The sequence below is a fragment of the Pogoniulus pusillus genome, chromosome 6 (genome assembly GCF_015220805.1).
Source record: "Pogoniulus pusillus isolate bPogPus1 chromosome 6, bPogPus1.pri, whole genome shotgun sequence".
NCBI lineage: Eukaryota > Metazoa > Chordata > Aves > Piciformes > Lybiidae > Pogoniulus > Pogoniulus pusillus.
The window spans coordinates 848941-874577 of NC_087269.1; the positions used below are offsets into that span (position 1 = coordinate 848941).

General features: G+C 62.9%; 3 protein-coding genes across 5 annotated transcripts in view; 2 read left to right on the forward strand and 1 right to left on the reverse strand.

Annotated features, from left to right (window-relative positions):
• LOC135175773 (C2 domain-containing protein 3-like) overlaps positions 1 to 10970 on the forward strand; it is a 46204-nt gene extending 35234 nt beyond the window's left edge. Inside the window, exons 29-34 of the mRNA XM_064144065.1 lie at positions 649 to 749; positions 1796 to 1966; positions 2794 to 2999; positions 4245 to 5217; positions 6246 to 6345; positions 10305 to 10970. Coding sequence (XP_064000135.1) covers positions 649 to 749; positions 1796 to 1966; positions 2794 to 2999; positions 4245 to 5217; positions 6246 to 6345; positions 10305 to 10439 — 1686 coding nt within the window. The 3' untranslated portion in view covers positions 10440 to 10970. The remainder of the gene's footprint in view (positions 1 to 648; positions 750 to 1795; positions 1967 to 2793; positions 3000 to 4244; positions 5218 to 6245; positions 6346 to 10304) is intronic.
• Positions 10971 to 10980: 10 nt separating this feature from the next.
• Positions 10981 to 18635, forward strand: LOC135175836 (putative mitochondrial transporter UCP3). 3 transcript variants are annotated; one of them, XM_064144169.1, is made up of 7 exons: positions 10981 to 11210; positions 14187 to 14332; positions 14515 to 14725; positions 15286 to 15483; positions 16129 to 16230; positions 16335 to 16515; positions 18250 to 18635. In XM_064144169.1, exons 2-7 carry the CDS (start codon positions 14207 to 14209, stop codon positions 18353 to 18355), a joined length of 924 nt encoding a protein of 307 aa, XP_064000239.1. In that variant the 5' UTR covers positions 10981 to 11210; positions 14187 to 14206; the 3' UTR covers positions 18356 to 18635. The 3 variants fall into 3 exon arrangements, with proteins under 3 accessions (XP_064000239.1, XP_064000241.1, XP_064000242.1); XM_064144171.1 differs by lacking the exon at positions 10981 to 11210 and adding an exon at positions 13131 to 13885; XM_064144172.1 differs by lacking the exon at positions 10981 to 11210 and adding an exon at positions 13131 to 13750.
• A 1764-nt stretch (positions 18636 to 20399) lies between these two features.
• LOC135175837 (dnaJ homolog subfamily B member 13-like) lies at positions 20400 to 25631 on the reverse strand. The gene is made up of 7 exons (XM_064144173.1): positions 25623 to 25631; positions 24588 to 24749; positions 23578 to 23735; positions 22423 to 22536; positions 21254 to 21367; positions 21070 to 21146; positions 20400 to 20611 (listed from the first exon to the last, which is right to left on the reverse strand). Exons 2-7 carry the CDS (start codon positions 24745 to 24747, stop codon positions 20458 to 20460), a joined length of 777 nt encoding a protein of 258 aa, XP_064000243.1. The 5' UTR covers positions 24748 to 24749; positions 25623 to 25631; the 3' UTR covers positions 20400 to 20457.
• Positions 25632 to 25637: the final 6 nt, after the last annotated feature.

The following is a 25637-nucleotide window of genomic DNA, read 5'->3' on the forward strand; positions in this document are numbered from 1 at the left end:
TGAAGCAATTTATTTACAGCTAGCAGCATTTACAAGCAGCTATTTACAATACATACAGTTCTATACAGTTATATACAGCAATATACAAAGGATAAACAATACAGAAGCACAACTCCCCTCCCAGAAACCTGAGTCCCCAGGAGGGGCTCTCAAACCACCCCAACACCTCCCCCTGCCCTCTCAACCTTAGCCCAGCTCTCAGGAAGAAGAGAGGTGCAGCCAAGAGGGTAGGGAGCAGGGTTAGAAAGCAGTGATGTTAGAAAGATGTGTCTTGGTCTAAGGCAAGAGCAAGAGAGAGACAACATGGAGAAAGTTTTCTTCTTCTTCCCAGAGCTCTCAGCGAGCCTGTGAGAGAAGTTGGCATCAATTGTTCTCATTTCACTGCCTGTTATCTACTTCTGTTACCAAAACGTTCCAGCTTGCTTCTAACTAGCACACATGGCCACTGCACCACTGCCCTGGGCAGCCTGGCACAGGCCTGGGCAAGCCTCCAGGGGCACAAAGTGCTCCTCAGGCACAACCTCCACCTGCTCTGGCACAGCCTGAGCCCATCTCCTCTTGGCACAGAGCTTGGCCCCAGCTGGCTCCAGGCTGCTGCCAGGCAGCAGAAGGCTGAGGCTCAAGGCTGCTGTTGCTCTGTGCCCTTAGGTGAGGAGCAGCTTCCCACTGCTCCCCAGGCCTGCTCCCAGCTCCTCCAAGCAGATGGGGACCACCTTGGCCAGGGAGGTCTCTGCTCCTACTCCAGAGTGGTAAGTCCAGTGGCCAACCCAGAGGGTTGGAAGGCAGCTCTGGAGCTCAGCCAGCACAACCCCCCCTGCTCCAGCAGGGCACCCACAGCAGCCTGCCCAGGGGCACAGTGCCCAGGGTGGGGTTGGAAGCTCTGCACACAAGGAGGCTCCACAGCCTCTCTGGGCAGCCTGCTCCAGGCCTCCACCACCCTCACACCAAACAACCTCCTCCTCACCTCCAGATGCCACCTCCTGGCTTCCACTTTGTGCCCCTTGCCCTGTCCCTGGGCAGCACTCAGCAGATGCCAGCCCCAGCCCCTTGCCCCCCACAGCCCCTTCAGCTCCTGCTGAGCACTGCTCAGCTGCCCTCTGGGGCTGCTCTGCTGCAGGCTCCCAGCCCCAGGGCTCTCAGCCTTTGCTGCTGCCAGAGCTGCTGCAGGCTCTCAGCCTCTGCCCAGCCTGCCCTGGCCTCTCTGCAGCCCTTGCCAGGCTCTCTGGCACTGGGCAGCCCAGAGCTGGCCCCAGCACCGCAGCTGTGGCCTGGCAGAGGGCAGCAGAACCTCCCTTGCCCTGCTGCTGCTGCTGCCCACACTCTGCTCCATGCCCCCCAGGACACCTTTGGCCTTCTTTCGTGCCCACTGCCTCTTGCCCTGCACCCTGGTCGCTCAGATCCAGCCTGCATCTCCCTCTTGCAGTCCCAAACCACCTCCCCTTGGCCTGTCCCAGCAGGCTCTGTGCAGGAGTCTGTCCCAAGCTCTCTTCCTGGCTCCTGCAGGCTTGCCCAGGGAGGTGGTTGTGGCTCCATTCCAGGCCAGGTTGTCTGGGGGAGCTCTGGGCACCCTGCTCTGCCTGGGGGTGTCCCTGCTGGCTGCAGGGGGCTCGCACTGGTGACCTCCAGAGGTCCCTTCCCCACCCCACGGTTCTAAGGGGGTCTCCTTGGCTGCAGGGGCTCAGCTCTCAGCCTGTCCTCAGGCAGAGGCTGCAGCCCTGCCCTGCCCTGCCCTCCTGGCCGGCAGAGCTCTGGCTCTGCCCCGAGGGTCCCTGCCTGTGCTCTGCTGCTCTTGCAGGCAGGGGAGTCCTGCTGGGCCCCGCAGGCACCAGGAGCACCTCCACCGCGTCCGCAGCTTCCACCAGGGCCTGCGGCAAGCAGCAGGCAGTGCCCGCGGGGCAGCCAGGGTGGGTGACTCCTCCTCATCACCATCATCATCATCACGGGCTGCCCTTCTCACGGCCCTCAGGTAAAGCTCTCAGCCCAGAGAGAGGTCAAGCTGCCTGCCCAGAGGGGGTCAAGCTGCCAGCTTCCAGTCCCTGATCTGTGCTTGCAGTCCCTGATCTGTGCTTGCAGTCCCTGATCTATGCTTGCAGTCCCTGATCTGTGCTTGCAGTCCCTGATCTATGCTTGCAGTCCCTGATCTGTGCTTGCAGTCCCTGATCTATGCTTGCAGTCCCTGATCTGTGCTTGCAGTCCCTGATCTATGCTTGCAGTCCCTGATCTGTGCTTGCAGGGCCATCTCCAATCCATCATCTCTGCTTCTAGTCCCTGATCTGTGCTTGCAGGGCCATCTCCACTCTCTGATCTGTGCTTGCAGTCCCATCTCCAATCCATCATCTCTGCTTCTAGTCCCTGATCTGTGCTTCCAGGACCATCTCCACTCCCTGATCTGTGCTTGCAGGGCCATCTCCAATCCATCATCTCTGCTTCTAGTCCCTGATCTGTGCTTCCAGGGCCATCTCCACTCCCTGATCTGTGCTTGCAGTCCCATCTCCAATCCATCATCTCTGCTTCTAGTCCCTGATCTGTGCTTCCAGGACCATCCCTGATGCAGCTTCCTCTAGTGAAGCTCATCCCTTGCTCATCTTTCCCTCCAGCTTGAGTTTCAGAGCTCGTTCCCCACTTCTTGCTCAGATGGAGCAGCCTCAACACCTGCCTGCTGCTCTGCTCTTCAGGGCCTTGCTGTCCTCTGCCCACCCCTGCAGGCTGGAATCTGGGCTGCAGCTAACCAAACTGGGCTGCCCCAGGCTTTGTCTTGCTCCTCTTAACCCTGTTTCTTGCCCCTGCTTCCAGACAGAACCTGAGTGAGCTGGATGAGGTTCAGAGGTACTTGAGGCAGAAGCTCAGCAGGTCTCTGCCTGACTTCACATCCAGGCCACAGTGTGAGGAGCAGAGCAGTGATCAGCAGGGCCTGGGGAGCAAAGCAGCAGATCCCAAAGGATCCCATCTGGTGGAAGGGTCCAGCCAGCTGCTGTGCCAGGCCAGCAGCCTCAGCAGGGGTGAGTTGGCACTTGGGGGTGGGGATCTGTGGTCAGGAACTGCCTGCAAATGTCTGTGCATTGCTGAGGCAGCTGGGACCAGGCCCTGGGGTTGGTTCTCAGCCTGGGCTGGGGCTCTGGGAGAGTGCTTCAGAGAGGCTGGGAAAGCCCTGGCAGGGGCACAGTCCTGCAGCCCAGCACGGGCAGGAGTGAGGCAGCTCTGGAGCTCAGCCAGCACAACCCCCTGCTCCAGCAGGGCACCCACAGCAGCCTGCCCAGGGGCACAGTGCCCAGGGTGGGGTTGGAAGCTCTGCACACAAGGAGGCTCCACAGCCTCTCTGGGCAGCCTGCTCCAGGCCTCCTCCACCCTCACACCAAACAACCTCCTCCTCACCTCCAGATGCCACCTCCTGAGCTCCAGTCTGTGCCCCTTGCCCTGTCCCTGGGCAGCACTCAGCAGATGCCAGCCGCAGCCCCTTGCCCCCCACAGCCCCTTCAGCTCTTGCTGAGCACTGCTCAGCTGCCCTCTGGGGCTGCTCTGCTGCAGGCTCCCAGCCCCAGGGCTCTCAGCCTTTGCTGCTGCCAGAGCTGCTGCAGGCTCTCAGCCTCTGCCCAGCCTGCCCTGGCCTCTCTGCAGCCCTTGCCAGGCTCTCTGGCACTGGGCAGCCCAGAGCTGGCCCCAGCACTGCAGCTGTGGCCTGGCAGAGGGCAGAGCAGAGGGCAGCAGAACCTCCCTTGCCCTGCTGCTGCTGCTGCCCACACTCTGCTCCATGCCCTGCCCTTTGTTCCCCAGTACCCCTTGCTGGCTCCTGGGCACCTCCTTGTGCCCCCCCAGCACCCTCAGCTCCTTCTGCTGGCAGCTGCCCCCCAGCAGGTCCCCCCTCAGCTGTGCTGCTGCAGGAGCTTGTCCCTGCCCAGGGGCAGGACCCTGCCCTGGCCCTGTTTGCCCTCCAGGAGCTTCCTCTGCCCCAGCTGCCAGCCTGGCCCAGCTCTCCCTGCTTCCAGCAGGGCCAGAGGGCAGTGCCCACTGCTCCCACCTGGCTCCCATCAGCAGAGGCTCCCCTCTGAGCCTTCATCCAGGCTGGTGATGAAGATGCTGGCCAGGAGAGGGCTGAGGGCAGTCAGTGGTGGGAGGGGCCCTGCTGTGGTCCCACCACAGGCTTTGGGGGTCTTTAACTCTTCCCATCCCTGCAGCCAGGCCCAGGTCAGCCAGCAGGTGACCTTCTTCCTCCAGCCCATTCCCTGCTGCTCTCTTCTCCTCCCCAGACCTGCAGAGCATCACCCACAGCAGCCAGGAGCCTCCTGCTGGGCATCAGGGCAGCGGCAGGCCCCTGGGTGCCACCCATCTGCCCAGGCAGGAGGCTGAAGACGCTGGAGCTGAGCTGCCTGCAGGTGGGCTGGAGGTGGCCACAGGCAGCCCTGGCAGCCACAGCCCACAGCCCCCCTGCTCTGGAGGCTCTGTGTTTGAGAGACACATGCTGCAGGGACTGCTGGAGCAAGCTGTCCCTGGAGAGGAGGGCTCTGGCCAAGAGGATGAAGGCCTTTCTGCTGCCCAGCCCCCCAGTGAGGAGGAGTATGAGGAGGACATCATAGAGCCAAGAGCCCTGAACGAGGTCAGCCCCGTGACAGACAGGAGCAGCCCCTGGTCCAGCCTGCTCTCTGAACTGGAGCCAGCTGCTGAGCACCCCCTGGGGCCTGCAGGTCAACCCTCAGCAGCTGGAGATGGTTGCCAAAGAGGGAGCAGCAGGAGGACCTTTGCCAGCCTGCCCCAAGGGGCCCCCCAAAGCCTGCTCCCCAGCCTTGGCCTGCAGGCAGGGCAGAGCAGTCCCTGGCTGGTGGCAGAAAGCTGCCAGAGCTGCAGCAGTGCTGCTGAGGGGGCAGAGGAGGAGCTGCTGCTGCCTGCTCCTTGCTCACAGCTGCGTCCAAGAGCTGCTGCTGCTCCAGAGGGTGGGAGCTGTCCTGGGGATGGAGCACTTCTCACTCAGCCTGGGAAGCAAAAGGAACCTGCTGGAGACCTGCACCGGGGTGCAAGCAATCCAAGCACTGTGCAAAGAGAGGAGGAGCAGCAGCAGGCTGTAAGTGAAGGTGCTCAAGAGGAAGAGGAAGGTGGCTCTGAGCTCTCTGCCAGGAGTGTGTCAGCTCAGGCAGGCTCAGAGGGAAGTGGTGAGAGCTTTGCTGGTGGCAGTGATGGAGAAGGCCTGGAAGAGGCAGAGGAGCTCAGCAGCCCCAGGAGGGTTTTGTATCCTTTGCTCTTAGCCACACTGCACCCAGAGGCTCAGAGCATGGCCCAGGCTGGGAGGGAGCTCAGAGCTCCTCTCCTCCACACCATGCCCAGGGACACCTCTCAGCCAGGCTCAGCTGCTCCAGGCCACATCCAGCCTGGCCTGCAGCACCCCCACAGAGGAGGCAGCCACAGCCTCCCTGGGCAGCCTGTGCCAGAGGCTCAGCAGCCTCCTCCTCAGCAACTTCTGCCTCAGCTCCACTCTGAGCCTGCTCTGCCTCAGCTCCCAACCCTTCCCCCTTGGCCTGTCCCTGGACAGCCTTAGCCAAAGTCCCTCTGCAGCCTTCCTGCAGGATGCCTTCAGCTCCTGGCAGCAGCTCTGAGGTGCCCCTGGAGCCTTCTCTTCTGCAGCCTGCACCCCCCCAGCTCCCTCAGCCTGTGCTCACAGCAGAGCTGCCCCAGCCCTGGGCTGCTCCTTGTGGCCTCCTCTGTGCTGCCTGCAGCAGCTCTGTGCCCTCCTGCTGCTGGGGCCAGCAGCCCTGGAGGCAGCACTGGAGGTGAGGAGTGAGCAGAGCAGAGCCCAGGGGCAGGATCCCCTCTGCTGCCCTGCTGCCCCCCCTGCTCTGGCTGCAGCCAGCACACAGCTGCCTGCTGGGCTGCAGCAGCTCATCCCAGGATCCCTCCCAGCTCAGGAAGGAGGAGTTCCCTGGGAGGAGCTCATCCCCTGCCCCAGGGGGCCAGGGCAGCACCCAAGTGCTCAGCACCAGAGTGGTGATGCAGCAGAATGAGCTCCACCAGCTGGGGTCCACCAGGAGCTGTGGCTGTCAGGCTGGCTCCGTGCCTGGGGCTCCTCTGCAGCTCTGTGCAACAACAATCTCCAGATCCCAGAGTGCCAGCAGGGGGTGGGGGGGGGAAGGCAGCTCTGGAGCTCAGCCCAAACCCCCTGCTCCAGCAGGGCACCCACAGCAGCTTGCCCAGGGGACCCATGCCCGGGGGGGGGGGTGGGAAGCTCTGCCCAGGGTCGGTTCCTTGACAGCTGTGCTCAGATCTGATCCTGTTGTTCCAAACTTCTTCCTCCCTCCCCAGGAGATGGAAGCCTCCATGAGGCTGCTCAGCATTTCCTCTCAGCCTCCTCCAGCTCCCAAAGTGAGTAGAGAACTTCTCATCCCCCCCTGCCCTGGGCTGCCTCAGCTGGCTTAGGGCTGAGGGCTCCCAAACCGAGCCCGGGAGAGCCTCTCTGTGTCTCTCCTCTCCCTGGGGATCGCTTGCAGCACCCACAGAATGGTCGGAAGGGACCTTCAAGAGGTCATCTCCTGCAGCCAGCAGGGACAGCCCCAGCCAGAGCAGGCTGCTCACAGCCCCCAGCCACCTGCCCTGGGGTGGTGCCAGCCAGGGGGCAGCTGCCACCTTTCTGGGCAGCCTGGCACAGGCTCTGCCCACCCTCAGTGCCAAACATTTCTGCCTTCTCTCTGCTCTAAACCTCCCTCTCTGAGCTCCAAACCTTCTCCCCTTGGCCTGCCCCAGCAGCTCCTGCTCCAAACTCTGCCCCCAGCTTTCTCCTCAGCCCCTTCCAGCCCACCAGAAGGTCCTGCTGGAGCCTGCTCCGGGCTGGGCACCCCCAGCTGTGCCAGCCTGGCCTGCCAGCAGAGGGCTGCCAGCCCTGCCAGCATGGCTGTGGCCTGCTCTGGCCCTGTCCCAGCAGCTCCCTGCCTGTGCTGAGCCTCCAGAGCTGCCCCAGCCCTGCAGGGGAGGTCTGCCCAGGGCTGCTCTCCAGCCTGGATGGAGCCCAGGGGGTGTCCCAACCCAGAGGCAGGATCTGGCCCTTGGCCCTGTTGCACCTCCTGAAGTTGCTGCCTGTGTGGAGGTTGCTCTGAAGCATTTCTGGCAGCAGTTTGTGTCCATGAGCAGTGAAGGTTGCTGCTCTCCAGTGGGGCAGGCTGCTGCTGCTCTCCTCCTGCTCAGATGGCACCTCCTGCCTTGCAGTCTGTGCCCCTTGCCCTGTCCCTGGGCAGCACTCAGCAGATGCCAGCCCCTTGCCCCCCACAGCCCCTTCAGCTCTTGCTGAGCACTGCTCAGCTGCCCTCTGGGGCTGCTCTGCTGCAGGCTCCCAGCCCCAGGGCTCTCAGCCTTGCCCTGCTGCTGGTGCCCACACTCTGCTTCATGCCCCCAGGACACTTCTGGCCACAGAGACCTTTTCCTGGGCACCTCCTTGTGCCTCCCCAGCTCCTCCTCCACGGAGCTGCAGGGAGTGAGGAACACTTGAGAATGCCTTCAGCTGGGCTCTGTGTGGCCCCAGGTGACCTTCCAGCAGCTCAGTGCCAGCTTCAGCTCCTCTTTTGCTGTGGCCCAGCCATGACCCAGCAGCAAAGGCTCCTGCTGAAGCCCAGGAGGCTCTCAGGTCCTGCTGCTGGCTTCAGGAGCTCTGCTTGCTCATGGTCTGCTGCTGAAATTAGCCTGCAGGAGGTCAGCAGCTAAATCTGGGCCTTGTTTGCTGCCTGCACAGCTCAACAGAGCTGCAACCTGAGCTGCCACCCTCCCTGGGCACCACCCAGCCCCTCTCCCTCACCTGGCAGCTGGCAAGCATCTCCCCTGGCCTGCCAAAAGCCTCCTTCCTCCTCTCCCTGCCACATCTCAGCTGCCCCACAGGCACCTGGAGCAGCAGAAGGTGCTGGGCAGAGGAAGCAGAGTGCCCAGGGGTTGGCACAGGCTGCCCAGGCAGGAGCTGCAGTCCCCATCCCTGGAGGGGTCGAAGGAACCTGTGGCCATGGCACTTGGGGACAGGGTTTGGTGGCCATGGTGAGGTTGGCACCAAGCTGAGTGGGGCAGGGCAGAGCTGAGGGGCAGGATGCAGCCAGAGGGAGCTGGACAAGCTGAGGCAGTAGGAGCAGAGGGACCTCAGGTGGTACCAGGAGGCCAAGGGCCAGGTCCTGCCCCTGGGCTCCATCCAGGCTGGAGAGCAGCCCTGGGGAGACCTCCCCTGCAGGGCTGGGGCAGCTCTGGGGGCTCAGCACAGGCAGGGAGCTGCTGGGGCAGGGCCAGAGCAGGCCACAGCCATGCTGGCAGGGCTGGCAGCCCTCTGCTGGGAGGCCAGGCTGGCACAGCTGGGGGTGCCCAGCCCGGAGCAGGCTCCAGCAGGACCTTCTGGTGGGCTGGAAGGGGCTGAGGAGAAAGCTGGAGGCAGAGTTTGGAGCAGGAGCTGCTGGGGCAGGCCAAGGGGAGAAGGTTTGGAGCTCAGAGAGGGAGGTTTAGAGCAGAGAGAAGGCAGAAATGTTTGGCACTGAGGGTGGGCAGAGCCTGTGCCAGGCTGCCCAGAGAGGTGGCAGCTGCCCCCTGGCTGGCATCACCCAGGGCAGGTGGCTGGGGGCTGTGAGCTGCCTGCTCTGGCTGGGGCTGGCCCTGCTGGCTGCAGGGGGGGTTGGACTGGCTGAGCTCTGAAGGTTCCTTCCCACCCAAACCTCTCTCTGAGGCTCTGTGACCTCCTCAGGCTCTGTCCAGCAGCCTCCTCTCAGAGCTGCCTCACCTGAACCTGTTCTGCAGCCTCCAAACCTCCTCCTCCCTCCAAAAGCCTTTTCCCTGCTCCAGAGGGGAGCAGCTCCCAGGGAGGAGCCTGCAGGAGCAGGTCCTTGGCTTGATTCTTCTCCTGCCTGGGAGCTGATCACCTCAGGAGACCTTTCCACAGCCTCTTTGCCCAGGCAGGGGCTGGAGAAGCAGCTCAGAGATGTGGGAGAAAGGTCAGGGGGGAGGATCAGGTATCCCCCCCCCCAGCCCTGCCCTCCAGGAGCCCTTCCTGGCATCTCCTGCCCTTGCTGCAGCCTGGAGCTGGACTTCTGCTCTCCGCTTCAGCCTGGCCCTGAAGGGCCTGGGGGAGGACTGGCAGTGCCTGGGCACTGAGAGGATCCAGCTCTGGAGCTGCTGCCAGGTCTGGCAGGAGGCTTAAAGCAAAGCTGGGCACAGAACCATGGAGTGGTTTGGAGATGGAGTCCAAGCAGTGCCCCAGCACCACCCACCCACGGCCTCAGCACCACAGCTCCCAGCCCCTCCAGCCATGGCCACTGCACCACTGCCCTGGGCAGCCTGGCACAGGCCTGGGCAAGCCTCCAGGGGCACAGAGTGCTCCTCAGGCACAAGCTCCACCTGCCCTGGCACAGCCTGAGCCCATCTCCTCTGGGCACAGCCCTCAGCACAGAGCTTGGCCCCAGCTGGCTCCAGGCTGCTGCCAGGCAGCAGAAGGCTGAGGCTGGTGCTGAGGAGCAGCAGAGGCAGCAGCAGGGCACTGCTTGGCCACAGCCAGGGGTGCCAGGGAGCTGCAGAGCCCCACAAGGGCTGCCCTCAGCCTCCTCTGCTGCAGCCTCAGCCCTGCCCCAGCTCCCTCAGCTGCTCCTCACAGCTCCTGCACAGCCTCCTCCTGCTCCTCCACACCCTTGCCCAGCTCTGCTGCCCTGCTCTGTGCCCTGCCCCAGCCCCTCCAGCTCCTCCTGCCACTGCTGTGCCCAGCCCTGCCCCCAGCCTGCCAGCTGTGGCCTCCCCAGTGCCCAGCCCAGGGGCACCATCCCTGCCCTGCTCCTGCTGCCCACACCACTGCTGCTCCCTGCCAGGCTGCTGCTGCCCTCCTGGGCACCCCCAGCTCCTCTTCAGCCAGTGCCACCCATCCTTACCTTTCCAACGGGAAGCTTCCAACCCCTCTGCCCCAAGAGGCTGGGGCTGGCATCTGCTGAGTGCTGCCCAGGGCTGGCACAAGGGGCAAGGGGCACAAAGTGGAAGCCAGGAGGTGGCATCTGGAGGTGAGGAGGAGGTTGTTTGGTGTGAGGGTGGTGGAGGCCTGGAGCAGGCTGCCCAGAGAGGCTGTGGAGCCTCCTTGTGTGCAGAGCTTCCAACCTCACCCTGGGCACTGTGCCCCTGGGCAGGCTGCTGTGGGTGCCCTGCTGGAGCAGGGGGTTGTGCTGGCTGAGCTCCAGAGCTGCCTCCCCAGCTCCCCACGCTGGGAGTCTGAAACCTCCTCTGAGGAGCATCAGTGAGCAGCAGAGGACACAGCCTGAGAGCTTCCTGCCCTGCTGCTGCTGGGTGCTTAGTGCAGGCTCTTGACTGCTGCTTCCTTCTCCCCCCAGGGCAGGCGTGGGGCAGTGCCCAGGGGCATCCCTTACCGCCGGCCCCAGCAGCCCAGGCCTGCAGCTGAGCTGTCTGCAGAGGAGGCCCAGAGGATAGAGAGGATCTTCTCTGCACCACTCTGCCAGCAGCCCTGAGCTCTACCAACCAGCAGCTGCTGCATGTCTCAGCCTCTCCTCCTGGGCTCCCAGGAGAGGCACTGCAGGCTTGGTGGCCAACCAGGAGGAGCTGAGAGGCCTCCTGCAGGGGCAGGTCCATGGTGGGGCTCACCTCTGGGTGGCCATTGCCTGGTGCTGCATCTGGGGGCTTCTGGTCCTGAGAAACTTCTCTGCTGGACCCTTCTTGGAGGAGGAGAAAGCAGCTCAGGCTGGGACAGCTTTTGGGCCTCAGCCAGAGCAGGGAGAACATCAGGACCTGGTCAGCTGAGGAACTCCAGAGCTTGGTCAGCTGCAGAACATCAGGACTTGGTCAGCTGAGGAACTCCAGAGCTTGGTCAGCTGCAGAACCTCAATCCAGGTCACTTGAAGAACATCAGGACCTGGTCAGCTGCAGAACCTCAAACCAGGTCACCTGAAGAACATCAGGACCTGGTCAGCTGCAGAACCTCAAACCAGGTCACTTGAAGAACATCAGGACCTGGTCAGCTGCAGAACCTCAAACCAGGTCACTTGAAGAACATCAGGACTTGGTCAGCTGCAGAACCTCAAACCAGGTCACTTGAAGAACATCAGGACTTGGTCAGCTGCAGAACCTCAAACCAGGTCACTTGAAGAACATCAGGACCTGGTCAGCTGCAGAACCTCAAACCAGGTCACCTGAAGAACATCAGGACCTGGTCAGCTGCAGAACCTCAAACCAGGTCACTTGAAGAACATCAGGACCTGGTCAGCTGCAGAACCTCAATCCAGGTGAGCTGCAGGAGGTCAGAAGCCCATCAGAACTTGGCCACCAGCAAGCAGAGAGCTGTGCCCTCCCTGCCCTGGCTTGTGGCTGAGGAGGGCAGAGGAGTCCTCCTCTCCCTGACCTTGCCAGCCAGACCTGATGGGAAGCAACAACCTCCCTGATGCCAGAGGAGTGTGCCCAGGCCTGGGGTGGTGCTGCCACTGCCCCCCAGGGCTGCTCCACCCCAGCAGGAGGCTTTGGCCCAAAACCACTGCAGAAGTTTTTGCCTTCTGAGTTGTTTTTCTCCTGTCACTTCGGTGCCTTTGGGCTGCTGAACTTGGGTGCAGCTCCAGCTCAGCCTCTCCAGGCTCAGAGCTCCCAATAAAGTTGGTTTGGGTTCTCCATGACCTGGTGGGCAGGGTCCTGGGTGCCAGGTCACGAGCTTCAGCTGGACAGGTGGGCAGGAGCAGGACTGCTTCCCTCCCCAGCCTCCTGCAGCAGCCTGGGAATGTGCCTGCGAGCTGGAAAAGGTCAGAGGGTGCCTGTGAGGAGCTGCCTTGGATGTTTTGACCTGGAAAGCAGCACAAAGGAGAAGGAGCTGAGAGTGCTGAGGGGAAAAGGAGGTGCCCAGGGGCCAGCAAGGGGATGAAGAAGGACAAAGGTGTCCTGGGGGGCATGGAGCAGAGTGTGGGCGGCAGCAGCAGCAGCAGCAGGGCAAGGGAGGTTCTGCTGCCCTCTGCTCTGCCCTGCTGAGGCCACAGCTGTGGTGCTGGGGCCAGCTCTGGGCTGCCCAGTGCCAGAGAGCCTGGCAAGGGCTGCAGAGAGGCCAGGGCAGGCTGGGCAGAGGCTGAGAGCCTGCAGCAGCTCTGGCAGCAGCAAAGGCTGAGAGCCCTGGGGCTGGGAGCCTGCAGCAGAGCAGCCCCAGAGGGCAGCTGAGCAGTGCTCAGCAAGAGCTGAAGGGGCTGTGGGGGGCAAGGGGCTGGGGCTGGCATCTGCTGAGTGCTGCCCAGGGCCAGGGCAAGGGGCACAAAGTGGAAGCCAGGAGGTGGCATCTGGAGGTGAGGAGGAGGTTGTTTGGTGTGAGGGTGGTGGAGGCCTGGAGCAGGCTGCCCAGAGAGGCTGTGGAGCCTCCTTGTGTGCAGAGCTTCCAACCCCACCCTGGGCACTGTGCCCCTGGGCAGGCTGCTGTGGGTGCCCTGCTGGAGCAGGGGGGCTTGTGCTGGCTGAGCTCCAGAGCTGCCTTCCCCCTCCCCACTCTGGGTTCAGCCCTTCTGTGGCTCTCAGAGGTGTGTGGATGCTCCACGCCTGAGCTGCTCCCTGCTCTGGTTTCAGGGCTGAAGGACCCCCAGTGCCAGGCTCCCTCTGTCCTCACCCCCTACACATTCTCCTGCCCAGGAGCCATCCCCAGCAGCTCCTCCTCTGCCTGCTGCTGCCAGAATCCCCCCTGCCCTCACTGCCTGCTGATCGGTGCAGTGGTGCCAGGCTGGCTGCCAGCCCTGCCCCCCGCTGCTATTTGCAGCCTCTGCCCTGCCAACTCCTCCCCTCCCCTTTCCCCTTCCCGTGCCAGCTGTCCCAGTTCCCTCTGTCCCCCCTCTGAGGACAGCAATGACGTTTGGGCTCCTTGATGGCCTACATCAGATGCCAGCTGAGCTGGGCACAGGGTGACAGCAGAGGTGACTTTGTTGACTGCTCAGATGTAAACAGCTCCTTCCACTGGGGCTGAGGAGGAGGAGGGGAGCAGAACCAGCTCCAGGTGAGCTCCAGGGCCCTGGAGCCTTCATCGGTGGAGCAGAGGTAGCTCTGTGGTGGTGCAGCAGCAGCTCACAGTCCCTCACACACCTGCCCCCAGGCTCCTCACCCCAGCGAGGTGCTGGAGTGCCTACCCCTGGAGGTGCTGGAGTGCCCATGCCAGCAGGCAGTGGAGTGCCCACCCCTGGTGGTGGAGCTGGCAGCTGGTGCCAGGGTTAGGTGTCCCAGGTGGTGCTGGGTCGGGGTTTGGGCTGAGTGACCTCAGAGGTCTCTTTGCCCCCAGAGAGCATCTCCTCTGCTCCCCAGGAGGGGTTATGGCTGCGTGATCCAGGCCAGGGGGCACCGAGGTCCAGCCCTGCCCTGCCTGCTGCTGCTCTCCCTCCAACTCACCCAAGGGGAGGGCTCCGGGGCAGGAGCTGGGGAGGGCTCCAGGGCAGGAGCTGCTCCATCTTCTCCTTCCCATGGCCTCTTTGGCTTAAACCCCCAGAACCTTCCCTCCCCAGCCGCTCTGGTCCCAGTGCCCCCCAGCCGGGCAGGACCCTGCCGCGGGGATGCTGCTGCCCCCAGCTGGGTGCTGGTGGTCTGGGGCAGGACCCCCCGCGGGCTTTGCTGGGGGGTGGCCGAGGGCTGGAGCGCCGCCAGCTCGTCCCAGGTGCCCGCGGCTCAAGTGCCAGCCGGGAGCTGCCTCTGGCTGTCACCCGATGCCCGCCGGCTCCGGAGCCTGCCCCCGGGGCTATATAAGGAGCACGGAGCCGGAGCGGAGGGGAGGGGACGGCTGCGGGCAGCAGGAGCTGAGGCGGTGCCGGAGGTCGCTGAGGTGAGCTGAGAGGACCCCTGGGCCAGAAGGTGTCACTGAGCAACCTCAAACACCTCCCCCCAGCCCCTACCCTCCCCGTGGTGGCCTGGGTGGGGGTGCGTGGGTGGACCTGGTGCGTCTCGCCCCCAGCCCCGGGTGAGGCAAGGAAGCCTCCGTGCCTCAGTTTCCCCCGGGGGTGGGGAGCGAGCAGGGGAGGAGATGGAGCAGGGTTGGGGGTTGGGAGGGGTGGGACGAAGCCAACAAACACCACCCTGGCACGGAGTCACTCCCAGCCCCCCGTGGCACGGGGTCACCCTCTGACCCCACAGTGACACAAGGGTCACCCCCAGGCCCCCCCGTGGCATAGAGTCACCCCCAGACCCCACAGTGACACAAAGGTTGCTCCCACCCCTCCCTCTCTCCCCCTTTCGCTATCCCACTCCCCTTTACCTTCCAGCTCCTTCCTCCACCGCCACCATGGTGGGTCTGAAGCCCCCCGAGGTGCCCCCCCCGCCCGCCGCCAAGTTCCTCTGCGCCGGCACCGCTGCCTGCATCGCAGATCTCTGCACCTTCCCCCTGGACACCGCCAAAGTGCGGCTGCAGGTAACCGCCGACCCCCCGAGCCCCCTCCCCAGAGCCCCGCGGGGTGCAGGATGCCGCTGGAGTGTCCTCCGCTCCCCGCCCCGCACCTCCGACCCCCTCCCCAACCCCCCGCGGGGTGCAGGATGCCGCTGGTGGGTGGGGGGCAGGGGACCCACGCTGAGGTGGTTGCTGTGCCCCCCCAGATCCAAGGCGAGGTGCGGGTCCCGCGGAGCTCCAGCGCGGTGCAGTACCGAGGGGTGCTGGGGACGCTGCGCACCATGGTGCGGACCGAGGGCGCTCGCAGCCTCTACAGCGGCTTGGCCGCGGGGCTGCAGCGCCAGATGAGCTTCGCCTCCATCCGCATCGGCCTCTACGACTCGGTGAAGCAGCTCTACACCCCCAAGGGGGCTGAGAGTGAGTGGGCAGCGCGACGGGGACACCCCCACGCACACACCTCGGTGTGCGCACCCGCGGCTGGAGAGCAGGCACAGCCCCGACCCGCGGGGAGTGGCTCAGTCCCGGCGGGGAGAGCTCAGCCCTGGGGTAGAGTGATCCAACCTGGGGTGAAGAGCTCAGCCCTGGGGTTGAGTGATCCAACCTGGGGTGAAGAGTTCAGCCCTGGGGTAGAGTGATCCAACTTGGGGTGAAGAGCTCAGCCCTGGGGTTGAGTGATCCAACCTGGGGTGAAGAGCTCAGCCCTGGGGTAGAGTGATCTAACCTGGGGTGAAGAGCTCAGCCCTGGGGTTGAAGAACCAGGGATGGCTACAAGAGATGCCCACGAGAGCAGGGATCCCCAAAAGAGATGCCCACAGGAGATGCCCACAAGACCAGTTGGTCCCCACAAGAGCTGGGGGTACCCACAAGAGATGCCCACGGGAGCGCCCCTACGCAGACACTCCAAGCACAGGGGCGCCCAGCGTCGCCCCCGCGGTGCCAGCCGTGCAGCGGTGCCAGCCCTGTGGTGCCTCCCGCAGGCACGGGGCTGGGGGCACGGCTGCTGGCAGGCTGCACCACGGGCGCGGTGGCAGTGGCCTGCGCCCAGCCCACGGACGTGGTGAAGGTTCGGTTCCAGGCGCGGGCGGCGCTGCCCGACGGCGCTCGGCGCTACAGCGGCACCTGGGACGCCTACCGGAGCATCGCCAGGGAGGAAGGCGTCCGCGGGCTCTGGAGAGGTGGGGATGCGGCGGGAATAGGGATGGGGAATGGGAATGGGGATGGAGGTGGGAATAGGGGTGGGGGATGGGGGTGGGAATGGGGATGGGCATAGGAATGGGGATGGGAACAGGGATGAGTATTGGGATCAGGGTGGGAATAGGAATGAGGATGGGGATGGAGACAGGAATGGGGTGGGAAATGGGGATGGGGACAGGGATGAGCATAAGGATGGGAATGGATTGGGAATGGGGATGGAGACAAAGATGATTGTGGGAATGGAAATGGGATTAGGAATAGGGACAGGGATGGGATGAGAATGGGTGGAAATGGGATGGGGATGGGGACAAGGATGAGCATGGAGATGGGATCGAGGACAAGGACAGGGATAAGCACGAGGATGGGAACAGATGAAAACGGAGATGGCTCCGGGGATGAGCACAGGAACGGGATGGGAATGGGGCTAGAGAGAGGGATAGGATGAGCATGGGGATGGGGAGCAGCAAAGGGGCTGGGGATAGGGAGCAGGGCTGCAGACGGGGCTGGGGAGAGGGATGACGGAGGCTGGGAGCAGGGGCAGCAGGGAGGGGGCACACAGGCAGGATGCTGGGAGGAGGAGCTGTGACCGCCCCCCCGATGCCACCCCCGCCCCCGGCGCTGCGCAGGGTCCCTGCCCAACATCGCCCGCAATGCCATCGTCAACTGCGGGGAGCTGGTCACCTACGACCTGATCAAGGAGGCGCTGCTGCGGGCGCAGCTGATGGCAGGTGAGGAGCCGCGGGCAGGGCTGGGAGCAGGAGGAGGCTCCCATGCCAGTGCCCCCACGCCGCTGACCCTCACTCCTCCCCGTCCCTGGCGCTCTGCCCTGCAGACAATGTCCCCTGCCACTTCGTGGCCGCCTTCGGGGCTGGCTTCTGCGCCACGGTGGTGGCGTCGCCGGTGGACGTGGTGAAGACTCGGTACATGAACGCCGGCCCCGGGCAGTACCGCAACGCCCTCAGCTGCCTCCTCGCCCTGCTGATGCAGGATGGGCTCGCTGGGCTCTACAAGGGGTGAGTCTGGGGCAGCTGGCAGCAAGCGGAGTGGGGCAGCTGGCAGCAAGCGGAGTGGGGCAGGTGGCACTAAGCAGAGTGGGGCAGGTGGCAGCAAGCAGAGTGAGGCAGGTGGCAGCAAGCAGAGTGAGGCAGGTGGCACTAAGCAGAGTGGGGCAGGTGGCACTAAGCAGAGTGAGGCAGGTGGCACTAAGCAGAGTGGGGCAGGTGGCACCAAGCAGAGTGGGGCAGGTGGCACTAAGCAGAGTGAGGCAGGTGGCAGCAAGCAGAGTGGGGCAGGTGGCACTAAGCAGAGTGGGGCAGGTGGCACTAAGCAGAGTGAGGCAGGTGGCACTAAGCAGAGTGGGGCAGGTGGCACCAAGCAGAGTGGGGCAGGTGGCACTAAGCAGAGTGAGGCAGGTGGCAGCAAGCAGAGTGGGGCAGGTAGCACTAAGCAGAGTGGGGCAGGTGGCACTAAGCACAGTGGGGTAGGTGGCACCAAGTAGAGTGGGGCAGGTGACTTGGACAGATTCACTTTGATATGGGTCAAGAACTGTCTGGAGGGCAGGGCCCAGAGAGTGGTGGTGAATGATGCCACATCCAGCTGGCAGCTGGCACCAGTGGTGTGCCCCAGGGATCAGTGCTGGGCACAGTCCTGTTCAGTGTCTTTATTGATGCTCTGGAGTGTCGGAGAACACGTTCGGTGGAGCGCTATGGGACGATGACTCTTTGGTCACCAATATGGTTAGAGGGTCAAGTCCACTTTGTTTCTGTGATACAGTGACTTGTGTGCACTTCTAGCAAGAGGCTGCTCCACCAAGACTGGTTACAGTCAGAGGGTCCAGAGTTACATGTAAGGTGTGCATGGGTCAGCATACTGCAACAATCTGAGGGTCAGCCTCTGGGGCTGGCTAAACTCTGCCCACCTGCAGCTGCACTCCACCCCCTGCAGCTGCATGTGGGGGGAAGCTACCCTGTGCCTGCTATCTAAACTCCCAAGATGGAGTCAAGGACATTCCCAGCATGGGTTGCTCATTGTTTATCAATTCTTGTGTGCTGTGCTAACAAGAATTTCTCCAACACTGGAGCAGGGCATTGAGTCCAGCAGCAGTGAGTTTGCAGATGGCACCGAGCTAGGAGCAGCTGTGGAGCTGCTGGAGGGTAGCAGAGCCCTGCAGAGGGACCTGGCCAGGCTGCATGGGTGGGCAGAGGCCAAGGGGATGAGACTGAACAAGGCCAAGGGCAGGTTCTGCACTTTGGCCACAACAACCCCAAGCAGCACTGCAGGCTGGGGCCAGAGTGGCTGAGAGCAGGCAGGCAGAGAGGGCCCTGGGGGTGCTGGCAGAGAGGAGCTGCAGAGGAGGCAGCAGTGCCCAGGTGGGCAGCAGAGCCAATGGCATCCTGGGCTGGCTCAGGAGCAGTGTGGGCAGCAGGACAAGGGAGGTTCTTGTGCCCCTGTGCTCAGCACTGCTCAGGCCACCCCTGGAGTCCAGCTGTGTCCAGCTGTGGGCTCCTGAATTGCAGAGAGCTGCTGAGGTGCTGGAAGGTGTTTGGAGCAGGGCAGCAAGGCTGGGGAGGGGCCTGGAGCAGAGCCCTGTGAGGAGAGGCTGAGGGAGCTGGGGGGGTGCAGCCTGCAGCAGAGGAGGCTCAGGGCAGAGCTGATTGCTGCCTGCAGCTGCCTGCAGGGAGGCTGTAGCCAGGTGGGGTTGGGCTCTGCTGCCAGGCAAGCAGCAACTCTGCTCTCTCTTGCCGCAGCTTCATCCCCTCCTTCCTGCGCCTGAGCTGCTGGAACGTGGTCATGTTCATCTCCTACGAGCAGCTGCAGAGGGCAGTGGTGCTGGTCAGAGCAGCCCCGTCCTGACCCAGCCCCTCCCCAGCCCCTGCTCGTCAGCCTCGGCGAGGCCCAGCAGTTAATTACATTAATTAACGGAGCCGTGAGAAGAGCACCAACGCCCAGCCCGGCCGGAGGAGAAGTGAGGAAGGAAGTTTGTGGAGGGAGGTGGCAGGAGGAAGGTTTGCAGAGAGCCAGTCTGAGGTTGGAGGTTCTCCAGAAGGTGACCAGAGGTGGGATGGGGGGGATGTGATTCCTGTTATTCCTTAGGGATGCTTCCAATAAACCACCCCTATGGGGTCTGATAGATGCAGCACTTGGGGCTCCAGCACCTGTTCTGGGAGGGGGGGGGGGGTTTAGGGATGTCCTCTGGAGATGCCACTGGAAAACACAAAGCAGGACTGCTCCAGGAGCTTCCCAGAGGGTGACAGGGCAGCAGGGATGGGCTCCAGCAGGGATGGTTGGAGCCATAGCTGGGTGACAAAGCAGCTGATGGTGAAAGAGATGGAGATGTGCCCAGGGAGTGGCAGCTGCCCAGAGGTGTCCCCAGGGGCTCAGGGTGGGGACACTTCTCTTGATTGCCTTCAGCACTGAGCTGGCTGAGGGCTGGAGGCTCCCTCAGGCAGCTGGCACCAAGGTGGGGGGGAAGTGACCTGCTGGAGGGTCAGGAGGGAGCTGCAGAGGGCTCTGGGCAGGCTGCAGCCATGGGGGAGGGCAATGGGATGAGGGCACCGAGGGCAAGGGCTGGCACCTGGCCCTGGGGCACAGCAAGCCCAGGAAGGGAGCAGCTGAGGGAGCTGGGGCAGGGCTGAGGCTGCAGCAGAGGAGGCTGAGGGCAGCCCCTGTGGGGCTCTGCAGCTCCCTGAGAGCAGCCTGGAGCCAGCTGGGGTCAAGGTCTGCTGCTGAGGGCTGTGCCCAGAGGAGATGGCCTCAGGCTGTGCCAGGGCAGGTGGAGGTTGTGCCTGAGGAGCAATTTGTGTCCCCTGAGGGTTGTGCAAGCCTGTGCCAGGCTGCCCAGGGCAGTGGTGAAGTCGCCATCCTTGGAAGGCTTTCCAGGCCATGTAGCCCTCCCCACTCTCCCTGGCTGCCCCAGGGAGCCTCTTCCCCCTGCCAGCAGCTCTGGGCTCTCCCATCCCCAGGTCCATCCCTTCTCCATCCCCTTCCTGGCTTCTGCTGCTCCATCAGCTCTGAGAGGAGGACAGGCAGGAGCTGTTTGTTCTCAGGTGGGGTAAAAATGGGACTTGTGGAGATGAGACCTTGCATGGAGCTCCTGAACCTCCTGAGCAGTGCCCAGGGTAGGGTCCCTCCTCTCCTGCACCCACCTCAGCAGGGCTGTGGTTGGTTTCCACCCTGAGCATCCCTGCAGGGCAGGGAGCTGCTGGGTTGCAGCCCTAACCCAGAAGTTCCACATCAGCTTCTGCTCCTGCAGCTTTGGCTCCTTGCTCCTTCAGCTCAGCTCCTGGCCTGCTGTGATGTTTGGCCTTGTTCTTGAAAGTCTTCTCCATCCTCAGTGATGTTTTGTCACCTATAAGCAGTTGAACTGGGGGCTGATGGCCCTGGGCAGGAGGTCTCCTCCTGAGCTTGATGATGCCATTGCCACCTGCATGGTGGCACCTCACTGGCTGCTGTCACATCGACCAGACCTTGCTCAAGGAGCAGGGGCAGCAGGGGCAGCTCCCACCTCTTTGGGCACCTCCCTGGGCAGCCCATTCCAGTGCCAATCACTCTCTCTGGGCAGAACTTCCTCCTAACATCCAGCCTAGACCTCCCCTGGCACAGCTTGAGGAGAAAGCTGCAGTGGGGCTTGGAGCAAACCCTGTGGCCTTCTCTTGCATGCTTTTGGGTTTCCCCTCCCCACCCTGCACCCCCAAACCACCAGGTTGCCACACACGAGCTGAGCTGGGAGTACTCCAAACCCCCCCTGAGAAACCTCCACCAGCCTCCTGTGCCACTGCTGGGGGGTAGCAGCTCTGGAGAAGGGCCTGGAAGGCTTGGTGGACCCAAAGCCCAGGAGGAACAACCTCCAGGGGGTTGTGTTTTCGGGTCCCCAGTAGTTGGAACCAGCTCTGCCTGGTCACAAAGACACCTCAAGAGCTTTATTGGTGGGAGGAGAGCAGGGAGGTGGTGGTGGCCTAGGGCAGGAGAGCACTTTTCAGGAGCATCTTCTTCTGAGGGCTGAGCTGCTTGGGAAAGCAGATGTTGAAGTAGATGAGGAGGTCACCCTTGCGCTGGGGGTCCTGGAGCAGTGGCATCCCCTCCCCTGGCACCACTTTACAGTACTTGGGGCTGCAAAGGCAAAGCAAGAGGCTGAGAAGAAGCCTGAGGTGATGCAGGTGATGCTGAGCATCCTGTGTCCACCTTGCCAAGACACCAACATGCTGCCAAGCAGCTTCTCAAGGTAGGTTTGCTCCAGCCCTGGGGTCTTCTTCCAACCCTCATCTCCCTTTCTGTCCTCCACCCAGCCATGCCAGGCCCACTCCCTGCAGCTGCTCCCAGCACTGAGGCCCTAAAGCAGCAGCAGAAATCCGTGGTGGGCAACCTCTTCCTCTTCCAGGCTGAACCCCCCCCAGCCCTGACCCTGCAGTCCCACAGCCACGAGAGGGGTGTGGCTGGGAGGTGCCAACCTCTCGCCAAGGAGGAGCAGCTCCATGCTGAGCCTCCTCCCAAGCACTCCTTGGCCACCAAGCTCTGCAGAGAGGCCACATCCCAGCACCTCAGCACTCCTTTGCCCCAGGGGGACTTACTCCACGATGTCGTTGATGGGGATGTTGAGCAACCTCCCATCCAGGGTCCTCACCTCCACGCTGCAGCCAACCAGCGCCTGCAAGGCACGGGGCAGGGGCAGGGGCAGGAGCAGGAGCTGCAGCTCCAGCCCCAGAGGGCACAGACAAGCTGGGGCTGGCTCCATCTCCTCACCCTGCTCCTTACCTTCCCCAAGGGGATGGTGGCAACATAGATGAGGTTGTCCTTGACCCTCTTGAACCTTGGGTGGGCTTTCTCTTGCACAACGAAGGTGATGTCAGCTGGGATCAGGTTTGGGCCCTAAAAGCAAGGGAGGCAAATGAGAGAGGCCTGGAAATGGTCTCACAGAACCCCAGCAAGGGGAGGTAGGAAAGCAGCTCTGGAGCTCAGCCAGCACAACCCCCCTGCTCCAGCAGGGCACCCACAGCAGCCTGCCCAGGGGCACAGTGCCCAGGGAGGGGTTGGAAGCTCTGCACACAAGGAGGCTCCACAGCCTCTCTGGGCAGCCTGCTCCAGGCCTCCACCACCCTCACAAACAAAGAACTTTCCCCTCCTCCAGGTCAGTTGGCACCTCCTGGCTTGCAGCTTGTGCCCCTTGCCCTGGCCCTGGGCAGCACTCAGCAGATGCCAGCCCCAGCCCCTTGCCCCCCACAGCCCCTTCAGCTCTTGCTGAGCACTGCTCAGCTGCCCTCTGGGGCTGCTCTGCTGCAGGCTCTCAGCCTCTGCCCAGCCTGCCCTGGCCTCTCTGCAGCCCTTGCCAGGCTCTCTGGCACTGGGCAGCCCAGAGCTGGCCCCAGCACTGCAGCTGTGGCCTCAGCAGGGCAGAGCAGAGGGCAGCAGAACCTCCCTTGCCCTGCTGCTGCTGTTGCCCACACTCTGCTCCATGCCCTGCCCTTTGGCCTCCGTGGCCACCTTGCTGGCTCCTGGGCACCTCCTTGTGCTCCCCCAGCACCCCCAGCTCCTTCTGCTGGCAGCTGCCCCCTAGCAGGTCCCCCCGCAGCTGTGCTGCTGCAGGGGCAGGACCCTGCTCTGTCCCTGTTTGCCTTCCAGGAGCTTCCTCTGCCCCAGCTGCCAGCCTGGCCCAGCTCTCCCTGCTGCCAGCAGGGCCTGAGGGCAGTGCCCACTGCTCCCACCTGGCTCCCACCAGCAAAGTCCCTGAGGCTCCCCTCTGAGCCTTCATCCAGGCTGCTGATGAAGATGTTGGCCAAGACTGAACCCAATCCTGACCCCTGGGAGCCACCACAAGCTCCAGGCCTCCATCCAGACCCTGCCCCACTGCTCCCAGCCCTCTGAGCTCTGCCCTTCTGCCAGCTGTCAACCCAGCAGTGCTCAACCAGCCATGGCAAGGTGGTTACCTGATCCCCTTCCTTCTCAAAGGTGATCCTGGTGCCCTGCCCCCACCCTGGCTGCACATCGATGCTCAGGATCTTATCTCGGATGGTGCTGGTCTGACCATCTTCATTCATCACCTGGGGGTGGGCAAGGGGGTGAGAGGAGTTGAGTCTTGGAGTCATGGAATGGGCTGGTGGAAGGAGACCTTAAAAGTTCATCCAGTCCAACCCCCTGGAAGCCAGCAGGGACAGCCCCAGCCAGAGCCCCAAACCACCTGCCCTGGGACGGTGCCAGCCGTGGGACAGCTCCCACCTCTCTGGGCACCTCCCTGGGCAGCCCATTCCAGTGCCAATCACTCTCTCTGCCAGGAACTTCCTCCTCACATCCAGCCCAGACCTGCCCTGCCACAGCTTCAGACTCTGGCCCCTTCTGCTCTTGCTGCTTGCCTGGCAGCAGAGCCCAACCCCACCTGGCTACAGCCTCCCTGCAGGCAGCTGCAGGCAGCAATCAGCTCTGCCCTGAGCCTCCTCTGCTGCAGGCTGCACCCCCCCAGCTCCCTCAGCCTCTCCTCACAGGGCTCTGCTCCAGGCCCCTCCCCAGCCTTGCTGCCCTGCTCCAAACACCTTCCAGCACCTCAGCAGCTCTCTGCAATTCAGGAGCCCACAGCTGGACACAGCTGGACTCCAGGGGTGGCCTGAGCAGTGCTGAGCACAGGGGCACAAGAACCTCCCTTGTCCTGCTGCCCACACTGCTCCTGAGCCAGCCCAGGATGCCATTGGCTCTGCTGCCCACCTGGGCACTGCTGCCTCCTCTGCAGCTCCTCTCTGCCAGCACCCCCAGGGCCCTCTCTGCCTGCCTGCTCTCAGCCACTCTGGCCCCAGCCTCTAGTGCTGCTTGGGACAGAGGACATCACTGCTGAACTCATCACTCTCTTGCCAAATTCCTTTGTCAGGCCAGCAGAGGAAGGACCCAGCTTGGATCCTGCTGCTGCCACCTTGGTTCAGATCTCTCTCCACGGACACAGGGTTGGGACCTCCTGATCCCCCCTGAGCAGGACAAGGCTGTGCTCCAAAACATCCCATGGCAAGAGGAGAAGAGACCAACCCCAAGCTGCCCTACCCTGCTGGGCACACCTTCAGCTGCCCCTACCCTGCTGGGCACACCTTCAGCTGCCCTACCCTGTGGGAGATCTTAATCTTCTTGGTGCAGCCATAGAAGAGGTCTTCAAGGCCCAGGCAGAGGTCCCTGATGATGGGGGGGTCCTGCTTCACAGCTCCTCGTCCTCGCAGCCCCCCAAAGGGCAGGATCAGCTCTGAGCCATCCTCAGCCAAGAACTCTGCATGAGCAAGCAAAGAGGAGGCTTAGGTCTGAGCTTGGGGAGGTCCTCCAGGGTTGCATGGAATGGGTTGGGAACATCAAAGGTCATTGAGTCCAACCCCACGCTGCAGTCAGCAGGGACATCACCAAAGGGGGCTCCCAGGTGACCTTCTTGTGACCTGCCAGGACCTGAAGGAGGCTCCAAAAAAGCTGGGGAGGGACTTTTGAGGCTGTGAGGGAGTGGCAGGAGTGGGGGGAATGGAGCAAAGGTGGAGGTGGGGAGAGTGAGGCTGGAGGTGAGGAGGAAGTTGTTGAGCAGGAGAGTGGTGAGAGGCTGGCAGGGGTTGCCCAGGGAGGTGGTTGAGGCCCCATGGCTGGAGGTGTTTGAGGCCAGGCTGGCTGAGGCTGTGTGCAGCCTGCTCTAGGGTAGGGTGTCCCTGGGCATGGCAGGGGTTGGCACTGCCTGCTCCTTGTGCTCCCTTCCAGCCCTGCCTGGTTCTAAGATTCTATGCATCCCAGAACCCCAGAATCATGAAATCACATCATCACAACACCACAGGATCCCAGAATCAGTCAGGGTTGGAAGGGCCCACAGGGCCCATCTAGTTCCAGCTCCACCTTCCCCCCCTCCAGCTGGTGTTTGTCTCCTGCAGTGCTTTTATCTTCCTCCCGTGTTTGTGCAGGAAAACCTCCACGGGTCAGGTCCCATCAGCAGCTGGGGAGAGCTGCCAGGCTGGACACACCACCTCAGCCCACCTCAGCTACCCTCCAAACACCATGGAGCAGAAGCTACAGGAGTAGCTGAGCAAGAAAATGACCTCTCAAAGCCAAGAGCTGGCAGTGGCCACAGCCCCTGGGCTCCTCAACCTACCTGCAAAGGGATTGTCTCCACCAAAGAACTCCCTGAAGACCTTGTCAGGGTTGTTGTGGAAGACGTAGCCCAGGGACCAGGGGTTGTCTCCACCAAGCTCCAAGGGGATGCCACCTTTCAGCCCCTCCTCTCCAAACCTGTCGTAGATGCCTCTCTTCATGGCTTAGGGGAAACAAAGGAGGAGTTGGGAGTGGAGAAGCCCAGCCTGAGAAGCAGGTTCTGCTTGGCTGCAGGTGGGAGAGCAGCTGGGGAAGATCAATAGGTGGGGGTGGGAGCTCTCAGGCAGGTTGTGTGTGGTAGCTGAGGGGACACAGGGGGGGGCTTCTGGGAGAAGGGGACAGAAGATTCCCCACACAGATGATGGATCCAATGCCACTGGCTCCAAGGCAGACCCCAGCAGTGGCCAAGGCTGAACCCATCAGTGATGGTGGTGACACCTCTGGGATAATGCATTTAAGAAGAGCACAAAAACTGTGGTGAAGAACAGCAGCAGAGGAGAGAGAGAGATGGTGGAGACCAAGGTCAGTGGAGAAGGGGGAGAAGGTGTTCCAGGTGTGAGAGCAAAGATTCCCTTAAATGAGTGGTGAAGAAAACCATGATGGTGCAGCAGAGATCCACCTGCAGCCCCTGGAGGCTCTCAGAGCAGAGCAGAGATCCACCTGCAGCCCCTGGAGGCTCTCAGAGCAGAGCAGAGATCCACCTGCAGCCCCTGGAGGCTCTCAGGGGGGAGCAGAGATCCACCTGCAGCCCCTGGAGGCTCTCAGAGCAGAGCAGAGATCCACCTGCAGCCCCTGGAGGCTCTCAGAGCAGAGCAGAGATCCACCTGCAGCCCCTGGAGGCTCTCAGGGGGGAGCAGAGATCCACCTGCAGCCCCTGGAGGCTCTCAGAGCAGAGCAGAGATCCACCTGCAGCCCCTGGAGGCTCTCAGGGGGGAGCAGGGCTTCAGAACTCAGCACCACCTCTGGCCACAGCCACAGCCCTTGCCCAGCCCCTCCAGGGTCTCAGGGGCACAGAGCAGGACCTTGCCCCACTTACGGTCGCTGAGGACAT

Excerpts from the sequence above, each read along its gene's own strand:
- LOC135175837 (XM_064144173.1), bottom strand. The coding sequence starts at position 24,747 with ATGAAGAGAGGCATCTACGACAGGTTTGGAGAGGAGGGGCTGAAAGGT. Across the intron at positions 22,537-23,577 it reads AGATTAAGATCTCCCACAGG|GTGATGAATGAAGATGGTCA; the intron begins GTAGGGCAGCTG and ends GCCCACCCCCAG. Across the intron at positions 20,612-21,069 it reads CCCATCAACGACATCGTGGA|CCCCAAGTACTGTAAAGTGG; the intron begins GTAAGTCCCCCT and ends TTGCCTTTGCAG.
- LOC135175836 (XM_064144169.1), top strand. The coding sequence starts at position 14,207 with ATGGTGGGTCTGAAGCCCCCCGAGGTGCCCCCCCCGCCCGCCGCCAAG. Across the intron at positions 14,726-15,285 it reads CACCCCCAAGGGGGCTGAGA|GCACGGGGCTGGGGGCACGG; the intron begins GTGAGTGGGCAG and ends TGCCTCCCGCAG. Across the intron at positions 16,516-18,249 it reads CTCGCTGGGCTCTACAAGGG|CTTCATCCCCTCCTTCCTGC; the intron begins GTGAGTCTGGGG and ends CTCTTGCCGCAG.